This window comes from Desmodus rotundus, chromosome 9 (genome assembly GCF_022682495.2).
Source record: "Desmodus rotundus isolate HL8 chromosome 9, HLdesRot8A.1, whole genome shotgun sequence".
In the NCBI taxonomy this organism is placed as follows: Eukaryota; Metazoa; Chordata; class Mammalia; order Chiroptera; family Phyllostomidae; genus Desmodus; species Desmodus rotundus.
In genome coordinates, this window is record NC_071395.1 from 103,075,244 (window position 1) to 103,085,472 (window position 10,229).

At 56.0% G+C, this 10,229-nt stretch overlaps 2 protein-coding genes across 5 annotated transcripts; one reads left to right on the plus strand and one right to left on the minus strand.

The window, feature by feature from the left end:
- The first annotated feature begins 126 nt into the window (after positions 1–126).
- LRRC46 (leucine rich repeat containing 46) lies at positions 127–4,834 on the plus strand. 2 transcript variants are annotated; one of them, XM_024573355.3, is made up of 8 exons: positions 127–425; positions 510–615; positions 1,889–1,997; positions 2,792–2,838; positions 3,126–3,235; positions 3,422–3,491; positions 3,809–3,948; positions 4,274–4,834. In XM_024573355.3, the coding sequence occupies exons 1-8, from the start codon at positions 416–418 to the stop codon at positions 4,642–4,644; spliced, it is 963 nt and encodes a 320-aa protein (XP_024429123.1). In that variant the 5' UTR covers positions 127–415; the 3' UTR covers positions 4,645–4,834. The 2 variants fall into 2 exon arrangements, with proteins under 2 accessions (XP_024429123.1, XP_053767635.1); XM_053911660.1 differs by having other exon boundaries at positions 3,809–3,882.
- A 112-nt stretch (positions 4,835–4,946) lies between these two features.
- Positions 4,947–8,997, minus strand: SCRN2 (secernin 2). 3 transcript variants are annotated; one of them, XM_024573405.3, is made up of 8 exons: positions 8,883–8,997; positions 8,347–8,520; positions 7,574–7,755; positions 6,557–6,756; positions 5,882–6,097; positions 5,616–5,781; positions 5,340–5,520; positions 4,947–5,105 (listed from the first exon to the last, which is right to left on the minus strand). In XM_024573405.3, exons 2-8 carry the CDS (start codon positions 8,518–8,520, stop codon positions 4,947–4,949), a joined length of 1,278 nt encoding a protein of 425 aa, XP_024429173.2. In that variant the 5' UTR covers positions 8,883–8,997. The 3 variants fall into 3 exon arrangements, with proteins under 3 accessions (XP_024429173.2, XP_045038438.1, XP_024429174.2); XM_024573406.4 differs by having other exon boundaries at positions 5,064–5,165; XM_045182503.2 differs by lacking the exon at positions 5,882–6,097.
- Positions 8,998–10,229: the final 1,232 nt, after the last annotated feature.

Here is a 10,229-nt window from a genome sequence, read left to right on the forward strand (position 1 = left end):
AGAGCTAAGGATTGTGGGAGACCTGAGGCCGGAAGCAGCCGGTGTATCAGCAGCCTGGAACCGTAATCCGCATGCGCTGCGAGCCCGCTCTCCCAGATGCCCTATCGGGCGTCGGTTTCCTAGCAACGACGCTAAACCGCCGAACCGCTCTCCGCAACCGCAAGCTTCGACCTTCCCCTAGTTTGCGGCCAGCAAAGCCCTTCTACTACCCTCAAACTCCAGACCTTCCACTTCGGTTTACCTTGGTCTCTTACCCCACTTCTATAATTTGCTCTGAATCCACTCCTTTCCCTTGTCCACCAAGTTCCTGGGCTTCTCACTTTTCATACCATTCTGGGTCCCGCCATCGCCAGGGGCTGTCCAAGCTGCTTTGCTCTTGGTTCCAATCCCGCCCCGGGGCAGCAGCCTTTACATCATGCGTGGAGGTGAGTAGGGAGATGGGATGGTAGGTGGAACAGTTGGATAAGGGTAGGATCGGGCCTGTAATAATTGAGCCCATCCCTTCACAGCTAATCTTGCCCAGAGTCCAGAGGCAGGGGGCGTGTGCATTACTGAAGCCCTTATCACCAAGCGGAACTTGACCTTCCCTGAGGATGAGGATCTGTCGGAGAAGATGTGAGTGCACAGGAGAGACGAGGGTGCTGGAAGATCGAAACACCTGGGATGACCAGTCCCCTGAGCTATACTGATTTGTCAACTAACCTTTGACCCTCTTACTCCACACATTCAATCAGTGCTAATGTCCAATTGATTTTCCGTCCTTAAAAACCATTCTATTTCTCTTCGACCATGCCCACTAGACAAAGCTGTCATCACCTCTCAACAAACTCGTAATTAGTCTCTCTGACCCCAGTCCAGCGCCCCCCCCGCACTGTTTCCAAAGTGATCCCTTTAAATGACAAATCTGATTAGACACTCCCAGATACAACTTTCCAAAATGACCTCTGCTGCCCACTCAGCCTTAGTTCTTGCCCCTCTCCACAAGTGTGTAATTCCCCTTAAGACCACACGCCCTCACACCGTAGGACCTCACGACTTAGAGTGCTTAGTGCTGGTGGGGGCGGGGGCAGCAGCAGCAGCATCACCTGGGAGCTTGTTAGAAATGAAGAACCTCAGGCTCACTGAATCAGAATCTGTAGTTTAACAAGACCCCCAGGGGAATTATGGGCACGTGAAAGTTTGAGAAAGGCTGAATAAGTACATACTATTCCTTCTGTCTGAAATACTTTCTCCTCATACCCTCTCACATTCCTGGCTAACTCCTACTTATATGTCACCTCCTCCAGGAAGCATTTCCTGATTTCCCTACTCTGGACTCAGTGCACAGCCCATGTGCTCCCTTAGTCCCTTGTACTTGGCTGTCATCCATTTGTCATAGATGTGTGGCCGACTTCCCTAATAGTGGTGAACATGGAGTCTCATGTATCGCTAGTGGGCACTCAATATATGTTGTGGAATTAATACATGAGTGGATAGAACAAGTGATTTTCCCTCCATGGACCACTCAAAAGGGCGGTGAGGGAGGGTCGTTCTGCAGAGATTGTCTACCCCTGTCCCAGCTCCTGCCTCCACCATCCAAACAGACTTGAAGGCTTCCTTTGCATCTGAGTCTCTCCAGGAGCTAGAGGCTGCTGTCCCAGTTCAAGGGCCCTGACTCCTCTCTCACTCTGACCCCTCCTAGTGCTACTGACAGAGATCCAGGCCTCTAGGGCAGCCCGGTTTCGTGATCTATGCTACCTCATGAGTCAAGAAGGTGTTCCTGATACCTGATCAAAGTCAATTAGCCACCCAGTCCTCCTTAAACCCTTTCCTCCCTCCTCCCCACCCCCCTGCCGAGAGAGCACAGAAAAGGCACTCTGCTCCACCACCCTGCTGACCGTTCTCCCAGGTTTCACACTATTGCTGAACTGCAGACTGTCCGCCTGGACCGGGAGGGGATTACCACTATCGCGAATCTAGAGGGCCTGCGGAATCTTCACAGCCTCTATCTGCAAGCGGTAACTTCTTGTCCCCTTCCCTCCCTCCCCACTTGCTCCCTGTGGGCCAGGTCTGTGTAGTCTGAAAGGAGCCAACCAGATCATCTTGCCCATTCCCTTCACTGAAGCCGTTCCCAGATGAACTGGCAGTTCTCCCAAATTGAAAGACCAATCCTCCCGAAACAGATCCTAACTGTGTCCTTGAATCACTGTTGTGTTTCTTTTTTTGTCAGATGCTTCTCTTTGTCTAGTGCTTCTCAGTGTCTACCTGAAATCTCTCATGTAACATAGCTCAAGCTCTTTTCCTGTTTTAAGAAAGAGGAAGAGGGAACCAGCAGATCCCTCTGTGTCCTTCAGGAGCCTAAAGGCTGTCAGTGGTGGTGGGTGGGTGGTTGACCTTCAGCCTCCCCCAGACTGAATATACCAGCTCCCCGAGCCCTGCCCCGCTGAAACTTTACAAATCAAAGTAAGACGTGTTCATTGCTCCCTCCATGCACGCAAACCCCCACCAAGGCCTTTCCCATTTCCCTGTAGTGCCTTGGTTTGCTTTGCTGATTCCAGGTCACTCTTTGGTTGTGGGGTGTGCAGGGTATACTTTAACCAAGGTTAGCCAGCCCCCAGTTTACACCCTTAAGCATCCATCTGCAGAAAGCAAATCCCAAGGTTGTGAGAACAGTTCAGCGACTGGGGTCACCATTCCCAAGCACCAGACCTCCAGTTGCAAGAGTAGACATGGTCTTGGGACTTTGTCCCTTTAAAGGGTCCCCCACCCAGCTGACCTCAGGTTGGTTTGCCACCTTGGTTTCTTCTTGCAGAATAAGATTGAGCGAATTGAGAACCTGGCCTGTGTCCCCTCCTTGCGGTATGTGGTGCCAGGGCTCAGGTGGGGGGGGTGGAGAAAAGGGGATGGTGAAGGGGAGGAAACCTAGTGGAACCCCAAAGAACCAGCTGAGACCTCTCCAAGCCTGGCTTCTTATCAGCCGGGGATCCAGCAAGCCTCGTTCTGCTTCCCTCGCCTCAGAGGACCATGTGTCCCCACGTGTCCCCACTTCCACCTGCTTAGCCAGGGGCCCGAGTGCCTGATGCCCTCTTCCTTTCCTGCAGGTGTTCTGACTCAGCTCTTTCTCTGTACCCTCCCTTCCCCTACAGCTTCCTGTCTCTGGCAGGAAACCAAATCAGGCAGGTGGAAAACCTCCGTGACCTCCCACACCTCCAGTTTCTGGACCTTTCTGAGAATCTGATAGAAAAACTGCAGCTGGGTAGGAACACTCTCACCCTGGCTCACAGAATAAGTCCCAGGCGGGCCCTCCCTCCTCTCCACCCCCATCTCCCTCTGCTTGTCCTGACAACACACCCTCCAGGGGGCTGGGGCTGTGTGGAGAGGCAGTGGCTTCGGGCTGGAAGGTGGGTATGAGAACCTCATTCCCCTACTTTGGTACGAGCAGATGAATTCCCCCAGAGCCTTCTCATCCTTAACCTGACTGGAAACAGCTGCACCAACCAGGAAGGCTATAGGTGAGGATGAAATGAAGGTGGGAAGAAAAGGTGATGTATGAGCCCCTCCTCCTAACTCCACGTGGGTGCCCTCTCAGCCTGCAAACCTGGAGTCCTGGCCCATGGTACCTGCCCCCTGCCACCTCAGCTCAAGTCAGCCCCCTTTTCCCTTTCATCTCCCGTAACTCCACCCCTGGAGCCAGCCCGTAGCTCTGTGGGGACTTCCTGCTCATGAGCCACCATCCCACCCAGTGTGGGTGCTGTTGCTGTGTGTGCGACCTCCCAGGCTCCACACCCAGGGGCGCCCTCCAGCGTAGCCTCTGCTTCCTGCCCTGCAGGGAGCAGGTGACAGGGGCCCTGCCGCTGCTCCTGGACCTGGACAGGCAGCCTGTGCTGGAGCGCTGGGACTCGGGTGAGGAGGATGGAGCCTCGGATGAGGAGTTCCCGGAGCTGCATGGTCCGTTCCGCTCAGAGCAAGGTGATCCTGCGCTGCAAGGCTTGCAGCCTCCCCAGAGCGTGCCCCTGCCCCGTGGGGTCCCAGGGGAGGCTGAGGCGGCAGTGATGTCTGGAAAGTGGCCCCAAGCCCAGGTCAGCATCTGGGCCACAGGAGAACAATACAGCCAGGGCCAGGGGTCAGCCTGGGCACACAGGGGACTCGCCCTCCCCACCCAGCCTCAGGCTCCTCCCTGTTATGAGTGGCAGTCTGCTCAGGTCAGCCAGAGACCTTGTTCACCCTCAGCCCAGGGCTGGCCCCCCACACTGAGCCCAGGCTCCATCCAGCACCCACCGTCCTGGCCCCACAGGCTTCCTCAAGGAGCTGGAACAGGACATGAGCAGGCACAAGGAGCAAAGAGAGCAGGCAGCCCTGGCAGAGCACCTTCTGAGGATGGAGACACAGCCCGTCCTCACTGAGCTCCCCGCCCTGCCCGGGAGGTCCATGGCTGGGGACAGCAGCCCTTCCGTCACTCCCAGTCAGGGGGAGGAGGCACCCCATGAGTCCACTTCCTTGCCACAAGCTTCCTCTGCCACCAAGAAACCATGCCCTCTGGTTTCCAGGGGCCACCAAAGCACTGGCCAGGCAAGGAAGGGGGTTAGGGAAGCTGCAGCTCCCAAGGCCTCAGTGGCTGCGGCCCCCAGCACAACGAAAACTATGACCAGAGGAGTCAAGAAGTGAAGTGCAGGCCGCCCCGTCAGTGAAGCCACAGGAACGAGGGCAGAGCAAGAATAAGAGTAGAGTGGACCTCCCCTCCCCCTCAGAGCCCTCCCAATAAAGTGTCTCCAGGCCCTGAATATGTCTTTCCTGTCACTAGGGGCACCTCAAGGGAAGCAATGAGTGAAACACATAAGAAATATGACACATTTATTAAACCAAGGCCAAGCTGGCCACTCAGAACAAGGGGTGTAAAGAAATCTGATCACACTACCCCAGGGGTCTGGGGCCCAGTCCCTGAACCCCACTTCAGGCTCTTCCCAGCCTCAGGCATACGCCTGGCTCTCCCTCTCCACAAAGGCCTGGAAGAGGCCACCCAGCTCCTGGGAGGGTGGGGCCCATTCCCCCGCCAGCAGCCTGCTCACAGCCACCAGGCCTTCCTGCTCCAGATCCCGCTGCTTCTGCCACAGCTGCTGGCCCCGATCCTGGAAAAGGCAGAGATGAGTCCCTAGGGCAGACTTCCCTCTCCATTACGGGGAACATATCTGCACAGCAGGAGAAAGGACAAACATTCTCCTGGGCAGCTAGCTTTGAAGGGAGAGACCCTTCTCCCCAGCCCAGGAGTCTCCACTCGCAAGTCCCCTCATACTTCCAGAACCCAGGTGAGTGTGGGGGAGATGAGTCATTCCCCAAGGGTAGCTCCTATCGCCTGGGGTTACCTGCTCCCTCTCCATCAGCCCCAGGGCCTTCTGGTGTCCACGGTAGAGAGTGTGCCGGCGATCCACCTGAGTCTGGAATCGGGGCACGGTCCGAACGGGGTCCTGTGCTCCAAAAGTGGGGGACAACACCTGGGGGGCCTGGGCCACCCCTGCCCCGAAGATGAAAGGTTTGAACACTGACCTAAGAGGACACAGATGGAAGGACTGAGGACCGTCACATCTCTCCACTCCCCCTGGCCAGCACACTCTGCCCCTCCCCGCAGCCTCTCCTCTCACCTGGACGGGTCTGGTGTGGCAGTGAGGAAGTGGACGCAGGGCTGTGTGGGATCCTGGGGCAGGATGGACACCATGCTGGCCGTGGTGCAGAAGCCTCCAGAGTCCATACAGATGCCGCTCTCCTTGTTCCTGAGAATGTCCATCATCACCTCTGCCGTGATGCCCCCTGCCAAGTAGAACAGGGTAAGGGCCCCCGGGGCAGAAAGGCTGGCAGCCCTGTGGCCCTCCTGGCCTACACTGCCGCCCGCCCCTGCTCACTCTCTGACCTTGCTGTTGCTGCAGCAGCTCCCGCCCAGCCCGGAAGCGAGCCTTGGCAGCTTCCATGCGCACCGGCTGCTGGGTCAGGGAGAAGACCTGGGCGAAGTCAAAGGTGCCCTGGCCACCCCACCAGCCCTGGGCCTGGGCATGGGTCCGAAGCTCTGGGTGTTCGGTTGAGATATCTGTGCCAATGCTCAGCTGGTTGGAGATGTTGTGGGCTCCCTCTGTGGAGGAGAGGGGGCTTGCTCATTCATCATTAAGCACCCATTGTGTGCCAGGTGCTTGGCTAGGTGCTGAGAACACAATGGCAAAGAGGAGAGACCTACCCTCATGGAGGGGGACACGGACAAAACAATCACAGAAGTAAATGTGAGCTTGCCATCTGTGGTGAGTATGAAGAAGGGGCACCTGCTTGCAAATAAGGGGGATACCTGACCACCAGGGAGTCCAGGAAGGCTCCTCAGAGGAAGCAGCAGGCTGAAGCACAGGAGGACTTAACCGAGTGAAGGGGGGAGGATAAGTTCCCCAGTGGGTTCATTTGCCATTTCTCTGGAGGGTGCCACCACCTGAAAGGTTTGCACCTGGACTGGCCCTTCCCTGCCACCACCACCATCCCCACCCTCCTCCAAGGCTGGCAAAAGCGGACACATCTGGGAGGCAGGCCCCAGCACCAGGCGCCTCACCCTGGATCCTCTGTGCAGCCCACAGCCTCCCCGCCGTCTCCAGCACCCACGCCTCGGTCCGGTCAGCCAGCAGGAAGGTATTGTGGTAGCAGAACGGCGTGGGGTCCTCCCGGCAGCTGCCACCCTGCCCGTGGCGTTCCAGCAAGCCTGTGATCACACACAAGGCCTCCTGGGCTGAGCTGCTCCGTTCTAAAGCCAGCCTGGCACAAAAAGAGGTCCGGGGTGGGATATCAGTGGCTGGTGGCAGAAGCTCCAGTGGACAGAAGAGACCCAGGGAGATTCGGGGTCAGGCCTGAGTCCCGTAGAAAAGTCTGGCAACATTGCACAGGCATGCTCGTGGTTTTCAAGCTGTCCCCGAGGGTTCCCTGGAAAGGCTTGAAACGTAGTCTCAGAGAAAGAAGTGCTCTGAGCCCATGGCCTCTCCTCGGGCAGAGCTGCTCCATGTCTACTGTGGTTTTGTGAACCAGGGCTCCACGTGAGATTTCATTTGAAAAATATTTTACCTCTGTTGAAAAGAAATTTAAGCCCCAGCTGGTGTGACTCAGTGGATTGAATGCTGGCCTGCAAACCAAAAGGTCATCAGTTTGATTCCCAGTCAGGGCATGTGCCTGGGCTGAGAGCCAGGGCCCCGGTGGGGGGTGTTCGAGAGGCAACCGATTGATGTTTCTCTCTCACATCGACGTTTCTCTGCCTCTCTTTCTCTCTCCTTTCCCCTCTCTCTGAAAATAAATAAAATCTTCTTTTAAAAAAGAAAATAAATTGAAAACCACTGCCCTATGTCTGGGCCAGGGGCAGCCCAGAAGTGGCCATATTTGAGGGCTTCTCACCAGACTGTGGAGATGAGGCCAGGAGAGAGGAAGGTCAGAGGCAGCCTCCTGGTGACAACACCAAGGCGAGGGGGGCATGAAGGAGGAGGCCCTCGAGAACCCGGCGTGGGGGAGGAGTGCAGGCTTGGGCCAGTGTTCAGTCCCTAGACTCCTGGTATGTTGAGGGGTGGGGGGGGGGCAGGGATCGCACCTGAGAAGGTCCATGCCCAGAAGGGCTTCCCCCTGCCCAACTGGCTCCTTGGTCCAGACGGCCTCGTTGCCGATACAGACACCATGCTCGTTGGCACCCATCTCAGCCCCCCACAGCCAAGAAGGGCGGCTTAGGATCACAGCATGGGTCTGCGACACCTGTTCCACCTCAATGTAGGTGCACTACAGGTAAAGGAGGAGAAAGGGAGGGTCAGCTCAGAAAGGAGGAGGTGCCTGCAAGGTGCTGGGACTGTGCCGGTCGTCTACGCAGCCCTTAGAGGAAGGTCTTATCCTTTCCATTGTACAGATGAGGAAACTGAGGACGGAAGAGGTTTAAATTATAGGCTAAGTCCAGGCGGTAGACTCAAAGCTCATGCTCTTTCCAAACCTGGAGGCTTCCCAGGTGTGGGGAGCAGAGGGGAGGAAGGTCTTAGAGCAGCGATTTTCAACATTTTCATCTCATGGCACACATAAACTAATTACTGAAATTCTGTGGTACACCAAAAATATATGTTTTGCCTATCAGACAAAAAAAAAAAAGAGGTATAATTTTGATTCATTTGCACCAGATGACTAGCATTGTATTGGCTGTTGTCATTTTTTTATTTGACAATCTAAGGGAAGAGGTCAGTGCCCCTCACTAAATAGTCAGGTATTGCATGTTTTAAAAATTCTTTCAGCACACCAGTGTGCCAGGCACACCGGTTGAAAATTGCTGTCTTAGAAGAATGCCTACATCTGCTACCTCCCAGCACCCCCTAAGGCCTAACCCACCTGGAGCCGGCTGCCAGGGGCATGAGTGCCTGCTGGTACAAACACCACCTCCTGCACCTCGTCCCGGGGGCGGTCTGAATTCTTGGCAAAGATCACAGCTGGCATGGCCGAGGCCGGGGGCACCGAGACAAAGCAGTCACAGGAACGTGGGGTGTCAGGGCTCCGTGATGTCATCTGGGGGAGGGGAGGGGTGAGTGTGTTCCTCATGCGCCCTCTCCACCATCCTGGCCAGGAAACAGCCCTGGGGAGCCCCCCTCCCAGCACGTGAACACAGACACTCAGGGAAGGCACTGCAGTCGGGCTCCGGACGCTCAGCACCCCGCGCGCGCATACGGTATGCGATGTGACAACGGAGGCAACCACTCTCTCTCCAGGCTCCGGGCGTAGGCATCAGCAGGCCAGCGCAGACCTTGCTCCAAGGCCCTGCCCCACTGACAGTCCTGGCCCAACGGCCCTGTTACCTCGCGCCTCTCCAAGAGTCCCATGCCTCTCTTCTGTCCACCCCTTCAGGCTTCCCAATAATGTATGCTCCTTACCCCGTCTTTCTACAAAATCCCCAGCTTAGTTCCGGGCGCCAGTTCCTCCATTTAAGGTCAGGTCTGTCCTGTTGGACGGAGGTTCCCAGGTGACCTGGAAGGCCTTGTCCCCGGGGCGGAGCTAGAACTGAACGCCTGCAGTTCCACTCTATTCCACCAGAGTGCGCGCCAGCACCACTTTTTGGAGAGAAACGACCTTCCTAGTCAGTCTGGCTGCCTTCCTTATCCCGGCGCACCTTCCAGGCCCGGGGAAAAACTGCGATTCACCGCTCAAGTCCAATAGGGTTACTGTGGGGAGCAGGAGCTGGGAGTGGAAAGAATCCACGTGAAAAGGGAAGAAAATGGGGCTGATTTACTAGAGAGCTCGGATTGCTGAGGCACCTGGAGACTAAGAAAGCTACTTGTGCCCTGTTTTGAATCCCAAAGGCACAATCCCACACTGGTGCCCCATGAACCTCCCCAGTAAGATCTATGAGAGTGGGCAGTGGTCAGGCCACGGGGGTAGGGAACACTTAAATTAATGCCTTTTTAGAAGGGAACATATACATAAAACCCATCCAACCCTGAAGAGTCCGATTCTGCCCCACAGAGCACAAACTCATAGGAAGATAGCTTTGGAAAAAAAATTGGGAATTTCTACTCCAAAGATGTGGTGCCTTCACACATAGTGAAGCTGGAACAGTTTGGGAGAAGTCTTGGCCAAACGGGGGCCCACGCTAGCACAGAGGTGGACTCTGGTCTCAAATACTCGCCTTCCCGGGTCCTCTTCCTCTGAAACCATCTCCATAGCTAACGTGTGAGCCAGTGCATCTCACACCATTTGGCTCTGTGCAGCCCTCCAGGAACTGGGAGTACACTGCCGATTTTCTATTTCTCCCACACCCATCAGCCAGCCACTCAGGGCTGCTGCTCAGAGCCCTGGCCACAGCACCCGAGCTTGTGGTCACTCCTGGGATGGGAATTAAGGCAGCGGCTGAGGCTTTCCCAGGAGGCAGGCTGTAGGGAGATGTGCTGGGTGATGACTGGAGGAAACCTGCCGGATAAGGCTGCTGGGGGTCTGAAATCTGAGGTATTATTTCCCAAACGCCTCCAGGTAGACAAGGCTGAGGTCCAAGAGGATGCTGTCTCCAGGGAGATGGGCTTTACTTTCAGAAAGGGGACTGCCACTAGAAGAGAAGAATGGCCTAGAAGCTGGGCTGGAGGTTGGGAGGAGCATTACCTGGAACTCTATACACCGACCTTGGGATCGTGCTTCTGTGGGGTCTCTTCAGGCAGATCACGTTCCCTGCCAGGGCCTCAGTTTTCCAGGTGGCAATATGAAGGCCCTGAACTAGATCAGTGGTTCTC

Bases quoted from the DNA above. Each gene is read 5' to 3' on its own strand.
- LRRC46 (XM_024573355.3), top strand. The intron at 1,998-2,791 runs GTAACTTCTTGT...TTCTTCTTGCAG, and splicing joins ACAGCCTCTATCTGCAAGCG to AATAAGATTGAGCGAATTGA. The intron at 3,492-3,808 runs GTGAGGATGAAA...CCTGCCCTGCAG, and splicing joins ACCAACCAGGAAGGCTATAG to GGAGCAGGTGACAGGGGCCC.
- SCRN2 (XM_024573405.3), bottom strand. From the start codon at position 8,520: ATGACATCACGGAGCCCTGACACCCCACGTTCCTGTGACTGCTTTGTC. The intron at 7,756-8,346 runs GTGGGTTAGGCC...CTTTACCTGTAG, and splicing joins CCCCTGGCAGCCGGCTCCAG to TGCACCTACATTGAGGTGGA. The intron at 5,521-5,615 runs GTGAGAGGAGAG...GTGTCCTCTTAG, and splicing joins GCCACACCAGACCCGTCCAG to GTCAGTGTTCAAACCTTTCA.